Below are 25,305 nucleotides of genomic sequence, written 5' to 3' on the forward strand. Positions count from 1 at the left end.
TACAGTAGGTGGCCAATAAATATTCAATGAGTTAACACTAAAAGAATCACACAAGAGGGAAGACTTGTAGATTTGAGAGATTAGGATTAAAGTGGGACAATCTCTTACTTTGGCATTGGTTACTGTTGGGAAAACAGTGTCAATATTAACAGTTGACACTAGCGGTTCAACTCTTCTCCCCGTGCAAGTCACTACCTTAGGGGATCACATCACAGAAGCTAAGTGTTAACACACTGACAAATACAGGTGATAAGTGATGTTGACTTAATAGAGTAGAGAAGAGTGAACACTGGAAGATTGGAACCTACTTGAACACAGTTTCCCTAACTTCACTATAAACTCTTTAGTGGGAGAAATTGGAGATTTTTCATTCTATTCACAAGAGGAATTTCCACACTAAAGGAACTCAGTAAGTATTTACTGAAAAGAGCACACTTTCTTTTCTTCAGCAGTCTGAGCAATGAAAAATGTTCAAAATCCATCTATGTTTCTCCAAATACTCTTTTATCCTCAAGGTAAAATTCCTTGTGAGCAATATCATGCCAAGTAAGTAGTGGAGTTAGTATTAAAATCCCTACTTATCTCTGAATCTAAAGCCACTGCTCTTAACCCCTTGGCCATGCTGCTTCCTGATATGTTTTAAACATGTGCCTTGGTCCAATATCTTACCCACTCTGCTTCCTTTTAGCAACAGCAATTTCTTTTTTTTTTTTAAGTTTTATTTATTTATTTGAAAGATAGAGTTACAGAAAGAAAGAAGGAGAGACAAAGAGAAACTTTTCCATCTGCTGGCTTACTCCACAAATGGCCGCAACAGCTGGGGCTGGGCTGATCTGAAGCCAGGAGCCAGGAGTTTCTTCCAGGTCTCTCATCCAGGTGCAGGGGCCCAAGGACCTGGACCATCTTCTACTGCTTTCCCAGGCCATAGCAGAGAGCTGGATCTGAAGAGGAGCAGCTGGGACTAGAACTGGTGCCCATATGATATGCCGGCTCTGCAGGCAGAAGCTTAGCCCCCTATGCCACAGGGCAGGTCCCAGCAACGGGAATTTCAGCTAGTTTTTTTTTTTTTTTTAAATATTTTTATATATGTGACACTGTTGTCTCTGATGTGAGTTCAGGACCTTCTTATCTCTGAACTGAGCTTTGATCAGTTGGCAATGATGTAGAATTCCAAATGTGTTTAGTTAATCTCCATCCAAAAACTAACAGAACACAGAGCTTCCTCTTATTCTCAGAAATAGAATTACTCTCAGTGGCCAAGAATGAGATGTTTCTCATGGCCTGGTTCTCACTCTGGGACTCAGGGTTTTGTTGTTGTTGTTTTTTAATTTTTTTTTTGACAGGCAGAGTGGACAGTGAAAGAGACAGAGACAAAGGTCTTCCTTTGCCGTTGGTTCACCCTCCAATGGACGCCGCGGCCGCTATGCTGTGGCCTGCACACCGCACTGATCGATGGCAGGAGCCAGGTGCTTCTCCTGGTCTCCCATGAGGTGCAGGGCCCAAGCACTTGAGCCATCCTCCACTGCTCTCCCGGGCCATAGCAGAGAGCTGGCCTGGAAGAGGGGCAACCGGGACAGAATCTGGCACCCCAATCGGGACTAGAACCCGGTGTGCCGGCGCCACAAGGTGGAGGATTAGCCTAGTGAGCTGCAGCGCCGGCCTGGACTCAGGGTTTTGAGATCCCAACATGTTGGGTCCTGAAACTACTCTTTTTGTTAACAAGTGGCGTAAGAGGAATTCACAAGAATCTGCTTAGCTTTGATTTATGTGGCACCATGAGTTATAGTCTTTACAGTGAACTGCATTTATCAGCTACTTAGCATTTTGTGACTCAATTGTAATGATTAAAAAATTATCCACAGGGACCTGGCATTGTGGTGCAGCTGGTTAAGTTGCCACTTGCCACACTAGAATCCCACATCAGAGTGGAGTCCTGGCTGCTCTTCTTCTGATCCACCTTCCTACTACTGTGCCTGGGAAGGCAGTGAATAGGTGGCTCAAGGATTTGCTCTGCCTTTCAAATAAATGAATACATTTTTTTTAAATTGCCGGGGACAGTGTTGTTTAGAGGGTCAAGTCACCACCTGCAAAGCCAGCATCCCATATCAGAGTACTGGTTCAAGTCCTAGCTGCTCCGTTTCCAGTCCAGGTCACTGGGAAAGCAGCAAAAGATGGTCCAAGTGCTTGGGTTCCTGCCACCAGGTGGGAGACACAGATGGAGCTCCAAGCTCCTGGCTTCTGCCTAACTCAGTCCAGGTAGTTGCTGCCACTGGGGAATGAACAGTGGATGGAAAATCTCTCACTCTGTGTCTCTCCCTCTGTCTGTCACTCCGTATTTCAAATAAATAAAAACATGCCTTTAAAAAAATTAACCACAGACTTTGTTTTCTATAGTATTGAGTCTATTTAAGGAAAGTTATTTTCTTAATTATTAATGTATTTCTTGTTGACTACCTACAATGTGCCAGACATTTTACTGGGTGCTGAGGACACACAGATGATAGAAAAGCAGATCCTGATTCTCAAACTAGTTACTGGCGTGCTGGTTGGGTAGAGGTGTATATTAACTAATAACTGTAATACGTTCTGTGATTTCAGGGAAGGCTGGGAAGGAACCAGAGAACTTTGCCTGGGAGTGAACTGGTGAAATTTCAGAGAGGTGGGGCATTTATGCTGCACCTATAAGGCCAGAAATAAAGGGACTACAATGGAATCACAAGAAAGCACAATGTGTTTCAATTTTTTTTTTAATTGAAAGGCAGAATGACACAGAGAAAGGGAGAGAGAGGAGAGAGAGAGAGAGAGAGAGAGAGAGAGAGAGAGAGAGAGAGAAATATCTTTCATCCACTGATTCACTCAACAGGCCAAAGTTCAGATCGCAGAACTCCATGTGGGTCTCCCACATGGGTGGCAGGACCCAAGTAATTGGGCCATCTTCCACTGCATTCCTGGAGGTAGATTTGAAGGAGCAGTGGGGGACTCAAACCAGCGTTTCCATGTGGGATGCCACTGTTGGCAAGCAGCAACTTTATCCACAGCACAATAACACCAGCCCTAGGACAAATAAATTTTGTATAGATGAAATATGCGTGGCTTGAGGGGGTCAATTTGAGAATGGCAATATCCTTATAGAATCACACCATTCAAAAATCATTACATAATCCCACTTCCTCATTTATAGATGAGAAAATTGAAGCACAGAGAAAGTTAGTTATCTTGTCATTTCCTCTGCTGGTTCCTTCTTTGCTGTTTCATAAATATAATAGTCCTAATTTTTCTCTTTCAATAAGGTTAAGTATTAGTCTGGATTAAGTGAGAATAACTGCATAGCTATCTATAACCCACAGATTCCAGCCACCTGCAGTGGGTTTTATTTCCAAGGCCTCTGCTTTTAAAATGTAAAGAACTAATCAAGAGATTAAAATAAGAGGGGCAAGTTCCAAAAATAGATATGGAGAATTTTAGTACAGAAAGAAAACACTGATTTGAGTCAATTTCTATAGAAACATCAAAATTTCAAAGACTTTTTAAGATTCTTTCCATGGAAAAGTAAAAATTATTTTAAGTTTAAAATATGTCCTCTCTTTAGAACCGTGGGTCTTATGTCATACAGACTACTTTACAAATACAGAAAGTCACAAATGCTTTGGTCAAAAGTCTTTCCCCGGGCTGGCGCTGTGCCTCACTTGGTTAATCCTTCACCTGCGGCACCTGCATCCCATATGGGTGCCAGGTTCTAGTCCCGGTTGTTCCTCTTCCAGTCCAGCTCTCTGCTGTGGCCTGGGAGGGCAGTGGAGGATGGCCCAAGTGGTTGGGCCCCTGCACCCACATGGGAGACCAGGAAGAAGCACCTGGCTTTTGGCTTTGGATTGGCGCAGTGCCAGCCATAGCGGCCAATTGGAGAGTGATCCAACGGAAGGAAGACCTTTCTCTCTGTCTCTCTCTCTCACTGTCTATAACTCTATCTGTCAAATAAAAAAAAAGGTTTCTACCCTTCTTCAGTTGACAATGACTTCCTGTGTTCTAAGAATATTTTTATCTTTCTATCCCATGATTTCTATCCCATATAACACATTGATAAGTAAAAAGGGTAGAATTAGTTTGAAATGGATACACATGTATACACTCACATATTTATACATAGGTACATATCCATACATATACATACATATGCACATATATGTACATACACTGTATGTGCAGTGAGAGAAGTTGAATGTACTATTGCAAAGAAATTCAAGAGAAAATTTATGCATTCTGTATACAGTACAGTGCCCAGGTGAAAAAGGTCATTCAAAATCCAAAATAAGATTAACAACTCACTATAGAGCTGAAGACATTCAAAAGACAGAAAAGGGCCAGCGCCGTGGCTCACTAGGCTAATCCTCTGCCTACGGCGCCAGCACCCTGGGTTCTAGTCCTGGTTGGGGCGCCAGATTCTGTCCCAGTTGCTCCTCTTCCAGTCCAGCTCTCTGCTGTGGCCCGGGAGAGCAGTGGAGGATAGCCCAAGTGCTTGGGCCCTGCACCCACCTGGGAGACCAGGAGGAAGCACCTGGCTCCTGGCTTCGGATAGGCGCAGCCCACCGGCCGCAACGCACTAGCCGTAGCGGTCACTTGGGATGAACCTACAGAAAAAGGAAGACCTTTCTCTCTGTCTCTCTCTCTCTCACTGTCTAACTCTGTCTGTCAAAAAAATTAAATTAAAAAAAGATCATAAAAGGCACCACTATGCTTTGCTGCAACAAACAATATTTTAACTGTAGCACTTCTTTATTCAACATTTAGTACTGCTTCTCCAGGTGCAATAGTCGATGTGATGATGACATATACAACAGCTTGCATAATCCATTTAGGAAGGATTGTTAAAATGAGAAACACACTAAAATGTCTTTAATAAACTCTCAGAGTATGAAACTATCCTTCCTCTCTGGTTGTAGGTTTCTTCAACTTGAATTTTCTTCTAAAAACAGTGATTGTGAATCCAATTCTAAACATTTTCAGAAAAATTAAGTTGTGACCATCTGCATCGCCATGATCCTGGTGACACAAGTAGGTTCTGGCATCACCTGTCCTATTCACCATTGCAGCTGAACACAGAATTCTCAGGGCACACAGTGAAGCCCAACTCCTCTGTAGAGCCACTAAGTGAGTGGGTACAAAAGCCAGTAAAGGGCATAAGAAAAAAAGCGGTATTTGCCCAAGTTGTCCTTAAGTGTGGCTTTCACACAGTCTAGTGCAAGAGAGAAACAGCTTTATTCTTAGAGATATATTCTTCATAATTCAAATGCATACATTCATAGCTTGGTTAATGCCTACTAGAAATGCTCAGATGTTGCATTACTTCTTAAAAGTCTCAGCTGTTTGTAAAGAATAACTGCATATGTCAGAATATTTTTGTAAGATTAGTGAAAGGGAATAAGAAAAAAAGATTAAGAGGTTGAGGTTTAGCTTGAAGTCAAACATTGAGGGTTTGAACCTTAACTATACTACATTCCAGCTGCATGTTGTTGGGAACATTATTTAAATGAAACTTCCCTTTTTCCTCTAAAGCATGAGGAATGTTACTGTGGGAGGGGACTCAGGAAAATTCAATATAATAATGACTTTAAAGCACTTGTTCCTATATCCAGCCCAGAAGAAATGATTGGAAGACTTGGGTGTCATTATTATAAGTCAAACATGAATCTATAGTACTACATACTTAATGCACAAGTAGAGAAATGGGTCAATGGTGTTGAAACAGCTAACCTTAAGGTGATACCTATCACCCAAATAAGCTAATCATGTCACATTCAAGCTCAAAGGAACAGCATTATTGAAGTACAATACCAGAACACTAAGCCCTCACTGGATGTGATGGAGCAATAAGGCATTTGTCTTCCACGGATAAAATGATTCGGGTGTTCATAGTTCTTTGCTTTCACTAGGACAACTGTGATTTTTCAAACAGAGAACCTAGTTTTTGTAATGATTCATAAGCACCAATTCTACTATGATTTGTTTCAAATGTTTTAAGGAAAAATCACTTGATTACCAGAAAGAGGTCCAGTTCTTTTCCAAGGGGGTCTTGATTTGTTGAATAAAGCCTTGTGTTTGCCTATATTACAGAGTGGACTCTAAATAGTTACACAGATCCAGCTTCTTCTACACCTGAAAGTTGATAATATGCAGTTTTACACCCTGGACTTTTCAGGATCAAGAATTTTAGGGGTTATCTGTTTTATAGCTACTCTGTTTTGTTGTGGTTCTACAAACATAATCATCCCATCAATATATTTGCCATTTATTCATAATAGTTGACACTTGCTTAAGAAATCCTCAATTTTTAGTTAAAGAAGTAGAAAACTTGAAATATATGCTATCAGATGTCATTTTTATGCGGCTGTATATTTTGATATCAATATCTACAGCACTAAAATAGTCATATTCAAAAAAGATAAGAATCACTGCACCAAACTCATTCACTCATTCATTAATTCATCCATGCTTCTTTCTTCTAACAAGGACTCACTGAGTGCTTACTCAGGACTAGATACTGTGCTAGGTGCTAAAACTTCAGGAAAGCTTCTAAGGTTTCCTCCCCATTATAATCAACTACTGAAGATGAAGTTATGAGGAGAAGTGATAATGAATTTAAATCTTGTTGTGGTTGCACTTTTGTTAAATTTCTATTAATTTTATATTAAGCAATTATAGAATTAATTAATCTTTCTCAATTTCCTATAGACCAAAAAAATTCTATCCCAAATACTTTTGTTGAAAAAAAAAACATAAAAATGAGCACTTCAGCTATAAAAATGCAAGATATAATAGATGTCACCTTCTCTTATTCAGCAAAGTAGCTTCTATAATTTTGTCCTTTGCCTTTCACAGAACAGTAACCTGGAGTAGTTTCAATGGGATTTTACTTTGGATAAAGCACAGAAAAATTCTCCTGTAAGAAGCTATTAATCTTTCCTCTACAGCTGATGGCTCTATCTGCTTTATTATTTTTGGCAAATCAATGAAGTACAGTTCCCATTCCCTTAGATCTTTCAAATACTCAAAGTCATCCCAGCTTTCTCCTCCATGCTGCAAGCAGCAATTAGTAATTCTGCACCAAGTCAGTGCTAGAAAAATCTAACCAAATCGTATCTGAGTCTCAAGGTCTATAGTCTATGTCTTATTTTCAAAAAAAGTTAAAGATTCATGAAGTTCCTAAATACATGACATACAAAACTTTCCCATAAATTGGTGGATAATAAAGAGAGGCATCAATGCATAGTCCACAATTATCTGTGAAGTTTGGGGACCAAAAGTCTCAACCTATTATGTCTTAGTATCGCAATGAAGGTACTGAGAATTTAAAAATATTCACTTTCTATGTTGTTTCTTATGGGCAACCATCAAGGTCAGACGAAGCCCAACCTTTATCACCCTTTGAACCTTCTTGCAAAAAGCTGTGTTGTGGGGCCAGCATTGTAGTGCAGCAGGTTAAGCTACTGCTTCTGCAGTGTTTGCATCCTATATCCTTGTGCTGGTTGAGTCCAAGCTACTTTGCTTCTGATCCAATTTCTTACTAATTCTCCCAGGAAGGCAGCAGAAGATGGCCCAAGTATTCAGATCCCTGCCATTCATATAGGATACCAGAATGGAGTTCTCTCTCTCTCTCTCTCTCTCTCTCTCTCTCTCTCTCTTTCTGTGTGTGCGTGTATGTGTTGCTCTCTTCCCCCTCCACATCCTGTCTCTGCTTTTCAAATAACTTCAAAAAAAGAAGCAATGTTAAATGCAAACAGCATGTTAGTTTTCTACAAATGCTGTTATAAATTGCCAGAAATTTAGCAACTTACGTAATACAAACCTATTATCCTATAGCACTGCAAGCCAGAAGATCAAAGCACATTTCACTGAGCTAAAATTGTGGTATTGGCAGAACAGGCTTCACATTGTTTCTTTTTGGAGGCTCTAGAACAGAATTTACTTCTTTGTCTTCATTGTCTCCAGGCTGTCCTCATTCTTTAATCATGGATTATTTCAACTATGCTGAAAGTCAGTACAAAGTGAAGTCTCTCTCACATCATATCACTGTCACCTCCTTTTCTGCCTCCCTCTTCCAGTTTTTATGACTCTTGTCATTACATTGGGCTCATCCAAATAATCCAATATAATCCCTTAGTTTACCATTAACTTGATTAGAAATCTCTATTGCTTCTGCAACCTTAATTGCCCTTTGCCATAAAACCCAACATATTCACAGGTTCTGAAGATTAAAATGTGGGCATTTCTGGGATTGAGAGGGATGTATTCTGTCTACTACAGCCTTTATGGATCTAGAACCCAAGATCCAGTTTTAATCCTGAGTCATGCTGTACTTTAGGCAAACTAATTAACCAATCTCATTTTGTTTCACTCTCTTCTCTTGAAGCTTTAAAACAGTTATAACTTGAATGGGAACAAAGGTGAAATAATATATGAGAAATATATAGGCATAGAGCCTGCCACATAGTAGGTCTCTGACATTGTTCATTTTCTTCTTCCCTCATCTTCCTGTTGAAAGAAATCATTGTCCTGGGGTGGAACTGAGTTTTAGATCCAGATTCATTTTAGTTTCACAGCCATGCTGTTTGCTTCTTCTAACAATAATTTATGCAAGAAAGGCCCAATATTGGAAAAGATGGTGACACCAATGGCTTCACATTCACAAACTGCCAACAATAGTCTACAACATGTTTGCATTCCCCCAAAATTCTTATATTGAAATCCTAACCCCCAAAGTGATGGTATTAGGAGATGGAATCTTTGGGGGCTGATTAGTCATATGGGCAGACCACTCAAGAATGGAATTAGTGTCCTTACAAAAGAGGCCCAAGATATCTCCTTTTTCTCTTCCACATGTGAAGATCTCATGAGGACAGTTATCTACGAGGAATGGGCTCTCACCAGACACCGAGTCTGCAGGTGCCTTGATCTTGGACTTAACCTAAAGAGGTACAAGAAGTGAACTTTTGTCATTTATCAGCAACCCAGTATATGGTATATTGTGACAGCATCCTGAACAGATGAAGATATGGCCCCACATTACTGGAAAGCACTCCAAGATTTTACTCTGACAGAGAAAAAAAAATATTTAGGCTAATCTAACATAACTTATGAATTGATTCTCTGCTATGACAAATAGATGATATATTTGAAGAGATAACTGGGATTGTCCAACAGAATATGATTACAGAATTGAGGAACCCTCAATATTGATTCAACTGGCAATACTGAACACTCCATGATCCATCAAATGGTCACTTTGACCAGCACACAAAATAAACAATAAAATGCTTTTTTCAGTCTTCTTATATTGTACTAGAATATGGTAGGGATATTCTTTTAGGAATTGTTTTTCCTTTTTTTAGGTTGCAAAATAAAACACAAGCCATATTTCTCAAATCAGAACAAAACCAGTTCAAACTCTAGGCTTAGGAAGGGAAAGTGTGGCACTAGCTGATGAGCGGTTTAACCAAAAGCCACAGACGTGCCTGGTGAGCTCTCTGTCCCCTAATCTGAAAAAGCACACCAATCTCTTAACTTCGAGAAACTCTTTCGTTAACAATGCAAAAACATCTCTTATTTTCCAGAGAAAGTGTAGTGTATTAGTCAGGGTTCTTCAGAGAAACAGAAAAAATGATACACATGTATGCATATTATGAAAAACACATGAGAGTCGTACTTTGGAAATTTATATTCATTAAATAAAAGATTAAAAAAAAAAAAAGAAAAAGAAAAACACATGAAAGATTTTCACATTTCTTTCCATCAAACAAGCCCACCTTTCATATTCCACAAACTCCTGGGAGTAAAAAACTCTCATGTGTGTATATCCAGTCAGCTCTCCCTATCCACAGGTAGCACATCCATGTAGTCAACCAACGGTGGATTGAAAATATTCAGGAATGAGCCGGCGCCGCGGCTCACTAGACTAATCCTCTGCCTTGTGGCACCAGCACACCAGGTTCTAGTCCCGGTCAGGGCACCGGATTCTGTCCTGGTTGCCCCTCTTCCAGGCCAGCTCTCTGCTGTGGCCAAGGAGTGCAGTGGAAGATGGCCCAAGTGCTTGGGCCCTGCACCTGCATGGGAGACCAGGAGAAGCACCTGGCTCCTGCCATCGGATCAGCGCGGTGCGCTGGCCGCGGCGGCCATTGGAGGGTGAACCAACGGCAAAGGAAGACCTTTCTCTCTGTCTCTCTCTCTCTCACTGTCCACTCTGCCTGTCAAAAAAAAAAAAAAAAAAAAAAGAAAGAAAGAAAGAAAGAGAAAATATTCAGGAATGAAAATTGTGTCTGCACTGAACACAGACTTTTTCTTGTCATTATGCCCTAAACAATGCAGCACAGCAACTATTTTCATTGTATCAGGTATTATAAGAATTATAAGTATTATAAGTATTATAAGATGCTTGAAAGTACAGGTGAGGATGTGCATATGTTGCATGCAAATACTATACCACTTGACTGAAGTGGACTTGAGCATCCCCAGATATGTGTTATCTAGGTGAGGGGAATTCTGAAACCAATCTCTCATGCTTACAGACAGCCCTATGGATCATGGAAGCTAAGAAATCTCATAATTAGTTGTCTCCAAGTTGGTGACCCAAGGAAAAGAGTGGCATAATTCCAAGGCCTGCGTGTTGGGGAGCTGGGAGTATGGGTTCCAGTTTGAGTCTGACAGCCCGAGTACCAGAAGAGCTGAGAGCAGGAAAAGATTGAAGTTCCAGTTCAAGCAGTTTGGGAGAGGACAAATCCTCCCTTCCTTCTCTTGTTTCTAGCCAAGCCCTGAAAGGTGCCCACCTGATTCAGGGAGGGTAATTTTCTTCACTCAATCTACAGATTCAAATGCTCATCTGTCCTAGAAAAATCCTCATAGATACACCCAGAAATATTGTTTAATCAGCTATCTGGGCCTTCTGTAATCCATTCAAGTTGAGGCATAAAATTGACAATGAGCTATCAGTCTAGGGTAGAGGGAATGGGGTATATTGGATGTAACCTTTGCATTCCCTCCTGAATGCTTTAAATCATCCCTCAATTACTTTTAATGCCTAGTACAATGTGTTATATGAATCACTGAATCATTGTTTTGGGAATAATGATAAGAAAAAATCCTGTACGTGTTTGTTATGAATGCACTGATTTTCCCATGCTTTTTTTTTTTTTTTTTTTTTTTTTTTTACAGGCAGAGTGGACAGTGAGAGAGAGAGAGAGAGAAAGAGAGAAAGGTCTTCCTTTGCCGTTGGTTCACCCTCCAATGGACGCCGCGGCCAGCACGCTGTGGCCGGTGCACCGCGCTGATCCGAAGCCAGGAGCCAGGTGCTTATCCTGGTCTCCCATGGGGTGCAGGGCCCAAGCACTTGGGCCATCCTCCACTGCACTCCCTGGCCACAGCAGAGAGCTGGCCTGGAAGAGGGGCAACCGGGACAGAATCCGGCGCCCCGACTGGGACTAGAACCCAGTGTGCTGGCGCCGCTAGGTGGAGGATTAGCCTAGTGAGCCGTGGCGCCAGCCCCCATGCATTTTTAATATCCCTCACATTTGATCTAAAAATTTCTACTGACCACTGACTACATGCCAAGCAATGCGCAAACAATTTTGATGTCCATACACAGCTCTTTCCACAATGTGCATTTCCATGAACATTTTGAAGACAAATTCAGCATACTCGAGTACAGAACTACTTTTCTTATTGGAAAAGGGCAAGAAACAAGAACTTTACGCATTGTTGGAGCCAGCCTGGTTCTTTTCATGCTCTAAGCAGGGGTAACAATGTGAGGGATCTAGAGTCCCGTGGCTCTTGTCTGGTAGTAATTGAGCACAACCAGCCATCCTGCATGATACACATCCATGGATTCAACCAACTGCAGATCAAAAAATTGCAGGTTCATGGGAAGCGACTGGCACTGTGGCATAGTGGGTAAAGCTACTGCCTGCAGTGCCAGCATACTATATGAGCGCCAGTTCGAGTCCTGGCTGCTCCACTTCTTCTTTTTTTTTTTTTTTTTTTTTTTTTTGACAGGCAGAGTGGACAGTGAGAGAGACAGAGAAAAAGGTCTTCCTTTGCCGTTGGTTCACCCTCCAATGGCCGCCGCGGCCAGCGCGCTGCGGCCGGCACACCGCGCTGATCCGATGGCAGGAGCCAGGAGCCAGGTGCTTTTCCTGGTCTCCCATGGGGTGCAGGGCCCAAGCACCTGGGCCATCCTCCACTGCACTCCCTGGCCACAGCAGAGAGCTGGCCTGGAAGAGGGGCAACCGGGACACAATCCGGTGCCCCAACCGGGACTAGAACCCGGTGTGCCGGCGCCGCTAGGCGGAGGATTACTGGCTGCTCCACTTCTGATCCAGCTCTCCGCTATAGCCTGGGAAAGCAGTAGAGAGTGGGCCAAGTCCTTGGGACCCTGCACCAGCGTGGGAGACCTGGAAGAGACTCTGGGCTCCTGGCTTTGGATCAGCATAGGTCTGGCCATTGCAGCCAGTTGGGGAGTGAACCAGGGGATGGAAGACCTCCCTCCCTCCCTCTCTCTCTCTCTCTCTCTTTTTCCCTCTCCTCTCTCTGTGTAACTCTGACTTTGAAATAAATAAATAAATCCTTTTAAAAATGCACAAGAAAATTAGTGCATCCATAACAAATGCATACAGGATTTTCCTTATCATTATTTCCCAATGATTAATATAACATTTACATTGTAAGTAATTGAAGGATGATTTAAAGCATTCAGGAAGGAGAGCAAAAGTTACATCAAATATCACACCACATTATATGAGGGACTTGAGCATCCTCAAATTTTATTATCCTCAGGAGGTCCTGGAACTAATCTTCTGAACACCAAATACCAAAGGATGACTGTAACTAAAAACAGAAATAAGTGACTTTTGGGATCCAGTGATGTCAACAAATGAACATTTCAAAGCAACTCAATAGATATATAACCTTACCATCATACAACACAAATAGTCATTGGATTTTAACACCCTTTTAATCTCGCTGGTTTCTAACCACAACATTTTGGGGATGGGAACATAAGTATTAGGAGAGAGGGATGAAAAGCGAAAGGAAACTCATACCATTTTTTTTTTCTTAATAGCAATCAGGAGAAAAGGGTCTCTGGTCAGTGCTGAGCAAACCTCACACGCAAACACCTGTCTTCTAAGCCTTCAAATTCAGATTGACCAGAATATTTCAGCACTTTGCACTTTATTTCATAACATTATCCACACAGGACAGGATCACTACTCTTCCCACACAAGATTTTGCTCAGAGAAATGGGGTTGCCTAATAGTGCAAAACTCAGTGTTATTCAAAGTGTAATGCATACAGTTGCAAGTCTGAAACTGTTTTCTTATCACAAATCAACAGAGAGCTCCATGCCAAACCTGGGAGTGAATGCTTAGAAACCTTTAGACCAATCTGATGGAACAATCTTGTATCTGTGAAATCTAATAATAAAGAAAACTATCCTTGAGTTTACATAGTTTTGACTTTATTTTATGAATTCTTTTTAAAATACCTTACCAAAGTATGAATCCCTGACAATTTCAAATTAAAGCAAAGAGCAAAACAAAAACTTGTCCCTCACCATGGCCAGTTTTCAAAGCACTATAACAGAAAATTCCTTGCTAATAGTAACAGGCAGACAGTAGGGCCCTGAACACATCTGATAGTAGAAATTATTTACTATGACCCAAAATGATTTTATCATGCTGAAGAGGTAACTAATAATGCAGGCAAATAGAGACAGCAGTATTCAGGAGAAAAGCAAATAGACACAAACTGAAAACATTCTTTGAACATTCTGTAACCCTACCAGTGGTTGAAAACTACTCATAGAAAATATTTTTGAATTCCCCTTTTGGCTACTTGACACCTATAGTTAACAATTGACTGGAGCATCAATGGCTATGAGGCAACAACACAAGAGCAGAATCCTCTGGATGCCTTGGTTCTTTAGGAATAGTCTCGGTACAGCAACTGCCTCATATCAGATATCCAGTAGGTGTCTTGTACAAGGAAGTGTTTGATGCATCATTGTTCAAAGAGATTAAATAATGCTGTTCAGGGTCACAAAATGAGAAAGAGATGGTGGAGTTCAGATTCAAACCATTGACTAGGTAGCTGGTAAACAATGGAAATTTACCTCTCACATTTGTGATGGCTGGGAAGCCCAAGAACAGGTTACCAGCAGATTTAAGGCCTGATGAGGGTTGCTTCTTAGTTCATAAAAGGCCATCTTTGCACTGTGTGCTCCTATGCCAGAAGTGGAAAGGGAATCCTCGGGGTTCTCTTTTATAAGGATACCAATCCTAGTCTTGAGGGCCTTAAGGCATCATCTTCAAGGGTAGGATTTCAACAGACAGATGTGAGGGGTACACAAATATTCAGACCACAGCACCATCAAAGAAGACAGCTTGATAAATAGCTCAAACTTTCCAGTCAAGTTGATAGAGGTAAAACTAAGCTTCCAAAGTTCAAGATGATCAGTGAGAAATGTATCTGCATGCAAAAACCAAAATAAGCACTTAATGGAAAACGAAACTCAGAATCCAGAAAAATAGGGCTTATAACCAATAAACTAACCTTATGAAAGAATGGGTGAGGATGTAGAACTACTGAAATTCTCATGTATTACTGTTGGAAGTGTACAAATACAGTACAATCATTTTATATGTACATACATATAGAAGGAGGCTGTACCTGCCCTTCATGTATATTGGAAATAAAACAAATCACCTTCTTGTCTAGTACCTCTCCTTAAGGACATACCTAGAAGTGCATCTCAATAACTGCAAATAGAGGAGGTGCAATCTAAATAGAATCACAGAACACTGATGCAATAGTGTCCTGATCCTCATCTTAGTCTCTAAAGTCAACACACGGCCTTTGAAGGAGACAATGTGGGCAAGGGCACTGAAGAGTCCAGAAAAGTCTCTAAACACTCACATAGGAAGGAAAGCACAGGCTTCTATCTATAGCAGTCTTCTGTGGACCTCCTAGAAACATCCACAGAAAACTGTATGTAGGATAGTGGTGCCGCTTTCCCAAAAACTATCGAGAACCAACTTGTATCACACACATATACACCTATATATACTTACACATGTATGTAACATATTATATATATTATATATTTGAATATAAATACATACAGTAACAGTAACCACTCAACAAAACATATCCTTTTGCTTTTGAACTCTATCAAAAGAAACGGGCTTGTGGTGCCAAGAGTTAATCCACACCTTGAGACAACTGCATTCCCTATGGCAGTGATGGTTCCCTAGTTGGAGTCATGCCTATTCCACTTCCAATTCAGCTCTCTGCCAATGCTCCTAGGAAGCAGTGGAAGACAGCTCAAGTATCTGATGCCCTGCCACCCACCTGGGAGATCCATATGCAGTTCCTGACTTCTAGCTTCAGCTTGGACCAGTCCTGGCTATTGCAGCCATTTAGGGAGTAAACCAGCTGATGGAAGACATCTCTCTCTCTCTCTCTCTGCATTTCGAATAAGTACTTAAATCCTTTAAAAAAAAGCCATTTAGAATGTAACACTATGCAAAAATGACCCAGAAAGAAAGGCAGAATAAAGTAAATTCAAAGTGAACCATTTTACTCGAGCTTCTAGTTTTACTTCCATGTTTAAAATCAGATAAAAAAAATTGCTTATCGGCCTTTTGGCTAAGATCAAGTGTAAAATCAGACAAAAAAGCGACACAGCACTTTGTGTTTTTAGTAATTATTTTGCTCTGATTAAAAACAATAAAACAAATGCATAAAAAACACTATTAACTCATTTTGGACTCGCAGAAATCCCATGAAGTAAGTGCTGTTATTTATTTTTCTAGACGAGGTACAGTGAGGTAAACTGAGGCACGGAGCGGCACCATTATTGTTCACATCGTGTACTGCCACTTTCCTGAAGCATTTCTCTTTTAACTGAGTGAAACCTGAGAAAAGTCCGCTCTCAAAGTGCCCTATGAATTCCAGGCCACAGTAAAGCATCAACTCACAGTTAAAAGGCACAAAAACCTTTGCTGAAGTCTGCCTGATGCATAATGCATCCTGCAAACTGAGGGCTTCTATGAACGTAGGCTGCAGCAGCAAATCAAACCCCGTCCCAGAGCTTCAATATGTATGCGTCAGTACGGGAAAGAGATGGAAGAAGCCTTTGTTATCGCGCACGTTCCCAAAGGACGCCAGTGCCCCGCAGCAAGTTCGGAGCGTCTGCTCTGCAAATCATGGAGGGGACTCCCTGCGCCATCTGGGTCGCGCGGCCGCGGGGCCCAGGACGCATGCGTGGCCGCGGCGGCAGGGGCGCTTACCTGGTGCGCCGGCCGCGCAGGCACAGGGCAAGCAGCAGTAAGGCCGTAGCGAGGACCAGGCCGGGGAGGCTGAACAGCTCCAACTCCAAGCCGCCCATGTCTGCGGTGCGCGCGAGGCCGCGGAGGCAGCCCGGGGTATCCTGGCGAGAGGCGCGAGCGATACTCGGCGCCTGCAAGGCGGCTTCTGTGGGAGGCGCCCGCTGGTCCTGGGCCAGAGAAGCCGTCCTGCCCGCAGTGGCGACAGCAGTGGCCCCGCGGGTCTCCGAGGCTGGATTATAAAGTTCTGCCCTCCCCTCCCCCGCCGCCACCCCCGCGCACCGCCCAGAGCAGCCACAGCGTCCCGCCGGGCTGCTGGTGGAAAAAGGCGCCCTTGCAACTCTAGGGCAGGGAGATGGGCCAAAGGAGGAGGGCGGTGTTAGGATTTCTCAAGAATGAGCACTGAAGACCTGGAGGAGGGGGATTCCTCATCTGAGCTGGACATGAACCCCCTGGGTATCTCCCTCATCCCTTAGTCAGTGGCCCGAGGAAGGAGGGACTCTACTTGCCCCCTGCAGAGAGTTGGGAGTGTGCCCTCTGCACTGTGACAGATCCCTGCTGTTGCCTCCTTCATCTCCCTTAGCCTGTTTGCTCCAGCGTTTTTGTGGAGGGCTTACTTGCACAAAGCTTTGTGACCTTGGCTGGAGACACAGAGACTTGCGGTCTTGAGAGGAACACAATCCCCCTAGACAGCAGGACAGGTGAGACAGGCGATGGCGGAGCAGCATCGCAAGGACGAAGACAGAAGTGGTGCAAGTCCCGCAGGTGGTGCTAACAAAGGAGGAGGAAACCTTTCTGTTATCTTTTATGGATTAATGATCGTCTGTGGCTACTTTGGTCCTATTCATGTATTTGCACAGCAAACTTGTGGTGTAGCTTTTAGCAGAATTATATACAAAATATAAAGATAGGTTAATGACTTATCCTGGTTGTCCAATTGATAAACACCCAGGATCTTCAAAACAAATTTTTTAATACCCATGAATTAAGTGTTCTAACTAAGCCCTATTCCAAGACCTCTGTGTTTTCTTTTTTCTGTCATGCAAAATTTTATCTCCTCCTGTATAGAGACCATTAGGAAGCTTCAAAACTGCTCTGCAACCTCTAATCTTTGGCCTTTCCAGGCCATTGCTCTTTTTTTTTAATGTTTTATTTTTTTATTTTTTATTTTTGGACAGGCAGAGTAGATAGTGAGAGAGAGAGAGAGACAGAGAGAAAGGTCTTCCTTTTTGCCGTTGGTTCACCCTCCAATGGCTGCTGCAGCTGGCGCACCACGCTGATTCAAAGGCAGGAGCCAGGTGCTTCTCCTGGTCTTCGGATGGTCTCCCATGGGGTGCAGGGCCCAAGCACTTGGGCCATCCTCCACTGCCTTTCCAGGCCACAGCAAAGAGCTGGCCTGGAAGAGGGGCAACCGGGACACAATTCGGCGCCCTGACCGGGACTAGAACCCGGTGTGCCGGTGCCGCTAGGTGGAGGATTAGCCTAGTGAGCCGCGGCGCCGGCCCAGGCCATTGCTCTTATTTCAACCTCTCCAAATCATAGACCTGTCCTGGGCGAAACTCTTGGTGAACTTTGTGATGAAGTCATCAGTCTCCCACCATCAGTTTCTATGGTACAACTGCCCTGACTGGCAGAGTGGCATACACTCTGAAGTGCCAGCTGCTGTGGCTCTCACATTCAGTCCATTCATACCTTTGTTAATGGTGCTCCTTCTGAAACACTGCCCTTTCTTCCACAAATGCTACAAGTCTTCCTGCATCTGAAGACCCAGCTCCAATCCTGCTGTCCTCGACAAATCATCCCAAATGCTGCTTTTGTGACTGATCCTTCCTTCCCAATTCTTCTAGCGCCCCATCACCATATCTGATTTATTCTTCTCCACCACATCTGATTCATTTCTAAGTCAAATCTTTTCCTGCTGTAAAAGGTGGATAATACTATGCCAGGGAGCTCAAGCACCACTTTAGTACATGTATTTCCAAATATTGTATTCAGTATTATTTTGTTTACCTAAAAGTCAAATGTAACTGGGAATTCCTATTTTCATGCATTAAATCTGACAGACCTCACAATTCTAGCATAACAGTTCCTAAGTAATAGTGTGACTACTGTAAAATTCTAGCAGTTCACCAGTCTCCTTCAGAAGCAAGCCACAGTTCCTTCAACCTTCGTTGCCAACATTATTGTTTGGTGTGCCTTGATTACAGTGATCAACCCACAGTAAACAGTCAAACAGGAGTAATCCTGGGACAACTTTCAGACTTTGTTGTGTCCTAAACTGTTAGTTGGCATATGGCTTAAGCACATCATGTCTCTTTTGGAAACACTGATTATGAAAGAGAAGTAAGCACAGAAACAGAAGTAAAAGCAGAAAAGATAAAGGGAGAGGGTGACAAAGTAGGAGCCATGTGGATTGGGCCTTGGCACAACACTTAGATGCAGGTTAAGATGCATGTGACCCAGGGGCCAGCGCTGTGCACAGTGGGTTAACACCCTGGCCTGAAGCGCTGGCATCCCATATGGGTGCTGGTTGGAGACCCAGCTACTCCACTTCGGATCCAGCTCTCTGCTACAGAAAGCAGTAAGAAGATGGCCCAAGTCCTTGGGCCCCTGCACGTGCATGGGAGACCCAGAGGAAGCTCCTGGCTCCTAGCTTTGGATTGGCGCAGCTCCAGCCATTGCAGCCAGTTGGGGAGTGAACCAGGGGATGGAAGATCTCTCTCTCTCTCTCTCTCTCTCTCTCTCTCTCTCCCTCTCCCTCTCCTCTCTCTGTGTAACCCTGACATTCAAAGTAAACAAATAAATCTTAAAAAAAAAAGATGTCTGCATTCCACATTAGAATATCTTTGTCCAATATTCAGCTCCAGCTCTAGAATCCAGCTTCCTGCTAATGCAGACCCTGGGAGGCAGCAGTGATGACTCGATACTTGGTTTCCTGCGACCCATGTGGGAAACCTGAACTGAGTTTCCAGTTCCCAGCTTTGACCCCAGTCCAGTGCCAGCTACTGTAGGCATTTGTATGGTGAGCCAGCAAAGGGAACTCACTCTGAGGCTCTCTGCTTCTCTCTGCCTCTCAAATAAATAAATAAATAAATAAAAATAAACTTAACTAATTAAAAAATAAAATAGAAACCCTGAGAGTCCAGGTGACAGGTCACACTCCAGCACTTCACTCCACCAGTGCAGGTGACCCTGGTGGTCAGAGTGGCCAGCTTCATTCTTTATTCCTTGGCAAATTTAGTGTTGGGTTTTGAACTCTAGCCCTAATCCCATCTAGACCTTCTCTTTTGGCTCTTAAAAGCCTGTTTGGAAGCAATCAAAAACTGAATAATGACTATTTCCCCCTCCATGCCAATATCTGTTCCTTAATTCTCCTAGCCAGATTTTGGAAATACCAATATATGGAACTGAAACCTCCAAGTACATCTACTTCTGCTTAAGTGCATGCAATGTTTTGTTAGACCTATAAAAATTAATTCGATATTAAAACCTGATTGGAGGAAGGTATTTGGTACAATTATGACATCACTTAGGGTACCTGTGTCCCATGTTGGAGTGCCTGAGTTCCAGTCCTGATTCTGCTTCCAATTCCTGCTTCTTGCTAATGTGCACCCTGGGAAGCAGCACATGACAGCTCAATTATTCGGGTCCCTGCTACCCATGCAGAACACCTGAATTGAGTTCTGGCTTCTTGGTTGTGACCTGGCCCAGCTCAGGCTTTTACAGGCATTTGGGGAGTGAATCAGCAGTTGAGAAACCCCTCTGTGTCCCTCTCTGCCTCTCTATGGTTCAAATAAATAAAAATTAAGAAAAAAATAAAATAAAATTCTGGAATGGATTGAACTAAAACAGCTAACACTGAACATGGGAAAAAAGAGGCTGGCTCATATGGCTTCAATCTTGTGGGTTCAGATACTAGGGAAAGGGCAGAGTAGAGGCTTCAGTTGTTGGAAAACAATTTGAAAGTACCACTGTCAGAAATGCCAAAGTAGAATTTCACATATTCTTCCAATGTCAGAAAGTCCCTAAAATCAGGACTGTGCAGTCCTATCAATTTTGATGCAAAATATAGATTGTGTTTTGAATTGTATTAAAGCACAATCCTCTATAACTACAATGCACAATTGCTGTTATCTTTCTAAACTTCCAATGGAATTTACCATCACTACATTTGATTTCTTATCAACTTCTGTTAGAGTTAAGCCCATACCGCCCTCAGCAAAAATTGTATAGTGGAGGAAAAGAAGAGATGGAAGTAGAAAGGAAGACAGGCTGTATACTTTATAATACATTGTTTCATATAATCTTCAAAACCTGTCTCAGATGTAGATATGGTTATTCCCTTTCATATAGAATGAAACCAAGACTTCAAGAGTTTCAGTGCAACCACGGTTATTAAGATTCTATTTCTAACTCTACCATTAGGGGTAAGTCCAATTAAGTATGTGCCAAACTGCACAACTCCTCCCTAAATGTGCCAGGGGATTCCAATTCAATCCCATCAAGGTGACATGTACCAATGCCATCTCACTAGTCAAAGTGATCAGTTTCAGTTCATAATTAATCATAATGATAGGATTAAGAGTCAAAGGGATCACATAAACAAGACTAGTATCTGCTAATACTAACTGATAGAATTAAAAAGGAGAGAACAATCCAACATAGGAAGCGTGATAGACAGCAGACTCATAGAATGGCAGATGTCCTAAACAGCACTCTGGCCTCAGAATCAGCCCTTAAGGCATTCAACTCTGGCTGAAGAGCCCATGAGAGTATTTCAGGCATGGAAAGCCAAGACACTCTGGCAAAAAAAAAAAAAAAAACAAAATGACCTAAATGAAAGATCTCTGTGAGTGAGATCCCCAGTGGAAAGAACGGGCCATCAAAGAAGGAGGTACCTTTCTCTGAAGGGAGGAGAGAACTTCTATTTTGACTATGGCCTTGTCTAAATAAGATTAGAGTTGGTGAACTCAAGAGGCTTCCATAGCCTTGGCAGCTCATGATAAGAGCCTAGAGTGATTACTGACATCATAAACAAGAGTGTCAATTGTGAAATCAACAACAGGAGTCACTGTGCACTTATTCCCCATGTAGGATCTCTGTCCTTAATGTATTGTACTATGTGAATTAATGGTATAACTAGAACTCAAACAGTACTCTATACTTTGTGTTTCTGTGTGGGTGCAAACTGTTGAAATCTTTACTTAGTATATACTAAATTGATCTTCTGTATATAAAGATAATTGAAAATGAATCCGTGGCTGGCACACGGTTCACTAGGCTAATCCTCCACCTGCAGCGCCGGCACACCAGTTCTAGTCCTGGTTGGGGTTCCGGATTCTGTCCTGGTTGCTCCTCTTCCATTCCAGCTCTTTGCTGTGGCCAGGGAGTGCAGTGGAGGATGGCCCAAGTGCTTGGGCCCTGCACCTGCATGGGAGACCAGGAGAAGCACCTGGTTCCTGGCTTTGGATCAGCGTGGTGCACCAGCTGTGGTGGCCATTGGAGGGTGAACCAACGGCAAAGGAAGACCTTTCTCTCTGTCTCTCTCTCTCACTGTCCACTCTGCCTGTCAAAAAAAAAAAAAAAATGAATCTTGATGTGAATGGGATGGGAGAGGGAGTTAGAGATGGGATGGTTGTGGGTGTTAAGGAGGTTATGGTGGGGGGGAAACCACTATAATGCAAAAGTTGTACTTCGGAAATTTGTATTTATTAAATAAAAGTTTAAAAAGCAGATTCTATTTCTAACTGTACAGTTGCTCTTTCCTTACCTTGCATCATATCACCCTTTGAAATTTTCTTTCATGCACTCTTTCTTGCAACAGTTTAGTTATTCTTACCTCCATCTTTGTGGATCCAGTTTTCCTTCTGAGTTGGAGGACAATTGAGCCTGTGCTTTGCACCTTGGCCTACCTTGACCCTTGTCTAAGTTTTAAGCTATTCTCAGTTTTCCCATCAGATAAAAACGAATACAAAGCTGCCTTCTCTGTGGGTTTATGAAGGGTCTATTGTGAAGGGTAAACATAGGGGAACAAGGAATACGCCTGGAACTTCTCCCTTGCTTTACAATTAAGCTGCTTCTGCCATACCAGTGTAGGGTACAAGTAGAAATGAGTTTATCACATTCAACCCAGCTGAGGTGTGAGATTATTGATGTATTACTTCCGTCCAATTAAGATGTGAAATATGCTACACTTTTCTTTCCTGAAGGCTGCCATTTAGGCTCTGACTGCAGCTGAGGTAGCAATAACGGCATACACTGAAATTGCCATAAGCTGGAAAGTTATTGTTTAATTTGGCATCTTGCAAATAGTGAAAAAACTTAGATGCAGGCACCAAAACTGAATAACATATATTAAATCACAAGTATTTTCTCTTATTTTGTGGTGCTTGACAATTTAAACAATTGCACTTACTTCCTCTTTGCTTCAGTGTTTCTTTCTCCTAAAAAGCCACTTTGTTGTATTGACCTAACACTCAATAGATGTGGCAAAAAAATCTTCTTAAATAAAATGCTCTTGAGCAAGCAAAGTGACCCAACAATAGAGAATGTAGTTGTATTTAAATCCTTTTTTTTTATAAAGTACAATTTTAGGTAAGACCTGAATATAATTATTTTGAAGCAGCTTTAAAAATGGTGGAACAGATGGCTCTGATTATCTCCAAGAGGAAGGAAAAGATTGGAGAGCTTTGTCACTTCTTGTTTAACAATCTTGGCATTGCTTATACACACTTGGGTTTTGAAAACTCTAGCTTATAAATTCACAATCCCATGCTAACCCTTAGTTCCTTCTGACTTTCTGACCCTACATCCCAAGCCAATTTTCAAGACTCATTTTCTTCGTTTCTGACTCCCAATGCCTTTTCCAACATTGTATTTCCTGATTAGTTTCTGAACCCAGAATTTGTACCAGACTCTCCTGAAGCATTTCTTTTTTAAATTTAAGGTTTATTTATTGGGGCTGGCACTGTGGCATAGTAGGTTAAATCTCTGCCTATGGTGCCAGCATCCCAAATGTGTGCTGGCCCGACTCCCAGCTGCACCACTTTGGATACAGCTCTCTGCTAATGGCCTAAGAAAGCAGTGGAAGTTGACCCAAGTGCTTAGGCCCCTACATCCACATGAGAGACTCAGAAGAAGCTCCTGGCTTCAAATTGGCCCAGCTCTAGTCATTGTGGCCATTTGGGGAGTGAACCAGCTAATAGAAGACCTCTGTCTCTCCCTCTCTCTGTCTGTAACTCTACCTCTCAAATACATAAATAAATTACAGAGAGAGATGGGGTGAGAGAGAGAGAGAGAGATTTTCCATCTGCCGGTTCACTCCCCAAATGGCTGTAATAGCTTGGGTTGGGCCAGATTAAAGCCAGGAGACAGGAGCTTCATCCAGGTCTCCCATGTGAGTATGGGGAACCCAAGTACTTAGGTCATCTGCTGCTGCTTTCCCATGTTCATTAGCAGGGAGCTGAATCAAAAGTTGGGCAGCTGGGACATGAAACAGCACCCATATGGGATGCTGGCATTGCAGGTGCCAGATTATCCCACTATGCCACAACTCCGGTCCTGGGAGCATTTCTTGTAGTAAGACCATTAACTCCACTCTCCAGCCACATCTGTTCACTCAAGAAACGTTTTATAGACTCAAAAACATTTTTCTTTGGATTGGGACAGGTGGGTAACTGACAAATATCAAACAACAAGACTCTCTAAAGAGTAATTTTATTTGGGAATATCAGAATATTGCAATGAGAATAGTTATTCCATAGTAAACTATATGCATATTCAAAGAGCTTGAGGACTAGGAAAGGTTTTAAAGGTAAAATGACGAAGATTAAATAACATATTTTGAAACAATAATCCTTGGCTACAAGGATTAATACTAAGAGTGGCATGTGACCAGGATGAGACAGATGTTGGGCATTCTTTGCTCAAGTTTACAGTGACCATTGTGCAAGTTTTCAGTTCTGGCATAGTTGTCTGAACATGATTCTTGTTAGATCTGTCACTCATTATCTTTTTCATAAACACAGCCTTTATTTACTTATTTTTGATTACTGCTTAATAAAAGTGACTCCATTTGATGCTGACAGCCTTCAACAATGACCGCTGTTATAAGGTAGATCCTGAGAAACAGGTCGGTGCAAAAGAGTTTATCAGGACACATCTTCAGGATCAGCAGAGGAGTGGGGAAGTGAAGGAACCGGTAAAGGGAAGAGGTGAGCTGTGATGCAGTCCCCCTCAAGACTCGAGTGAACTGGTGAGGATATCTCCATTCTGATGGCCTTCAGAATTGTCCCAAGATGTGGTGGAGGGTTCAGGTCTTTATAGCTCCATAGCAACTGGGATTGGTTGAGCATTACCCTCAGGAAATGGGGTGGAGTGTGCCTTAGGGTTCTCTTTAGCTAAAGGCAATTCCTGATGAAGCTGATTCTATTCTCAGAAGCTTGGAACTAGGGAACTAGGGTCTTTCTTTTCTTTTGTCTTTCTGTCTTTTTTTTTTTTTTTTTTTTTTTTTGGATGTAAGGTCCTGGAATCTGGGTGACATATCACAGTGCCACAGAAATCCTCTGGAGACAAAGAGCCAAAGCGCACATAGATGATGATGGTTCTTGCGTGCATTCATTTTGGAATTGTTTCTCTCATTGGTAGAACACCTAAGGAGTGGAAGCCACTCAGCTTCTAAGCTAATATCAGCTCAGTCATCACACTTACTTAGGTGATTCTAATGAGAAAAATATATTTACAAGGAGAAGTCTCATTACCACATTACAATAAAGAAAGCTTTTAGATCAATTCAAACATTTATTCGGATTAGATATATTACAGAAAGTACTACCTGATCATTGTTAGGGACTTCAAAGGCAGAGAATAATTTAAATCCACTGAACTCTTGACTGACAGATATTTGTCAATAGGATAAATAATTTCCCCAAACATGTCT

General features: G+C 42.2%; 1 protein-coding gene across 1 annotated transcript in view; it reads right to left on the reverse strand.

Moving 5' to 3' along the window:
* CYP7B1 (cytochrome P450 family 7 subfamily B member 1) overlaps positions 1 to 16,638 on the reverse strand; it is a 205,905-nt gene extending 189,267 nt beyond the window's left edge. The window contains exon 1 of the mRNA XM_008255573.4: positions 16,332 to 16,638. Coding sequence (XP_008253795.1) covers positions 16,332 to 16,429 — 98 coding nt within the window. The 5' untranslated portion in view covers positions 16,430 to 16,638. The remainder of the gene's footprint in view (positions 1 to 16,331) is intronic.
* Positions 16,639 to 25,305: the final 8,667 nt, after the last annotated feature.

This window comes from Oryctolagus cuniculus, chromosome 6 (assembly GCF_964237555.1).
Source record: "Oryctolagus cuniculus chromosome 6, mOryCun1.1, whole genome shotgun sequence".
Taxonomy (NCBI): Eukaryota; Metazoa; Chordata; class Mammalia; order Lagomorpha; family Leporidae; genus Oryctolagus; species Oryctolagus cuniculus.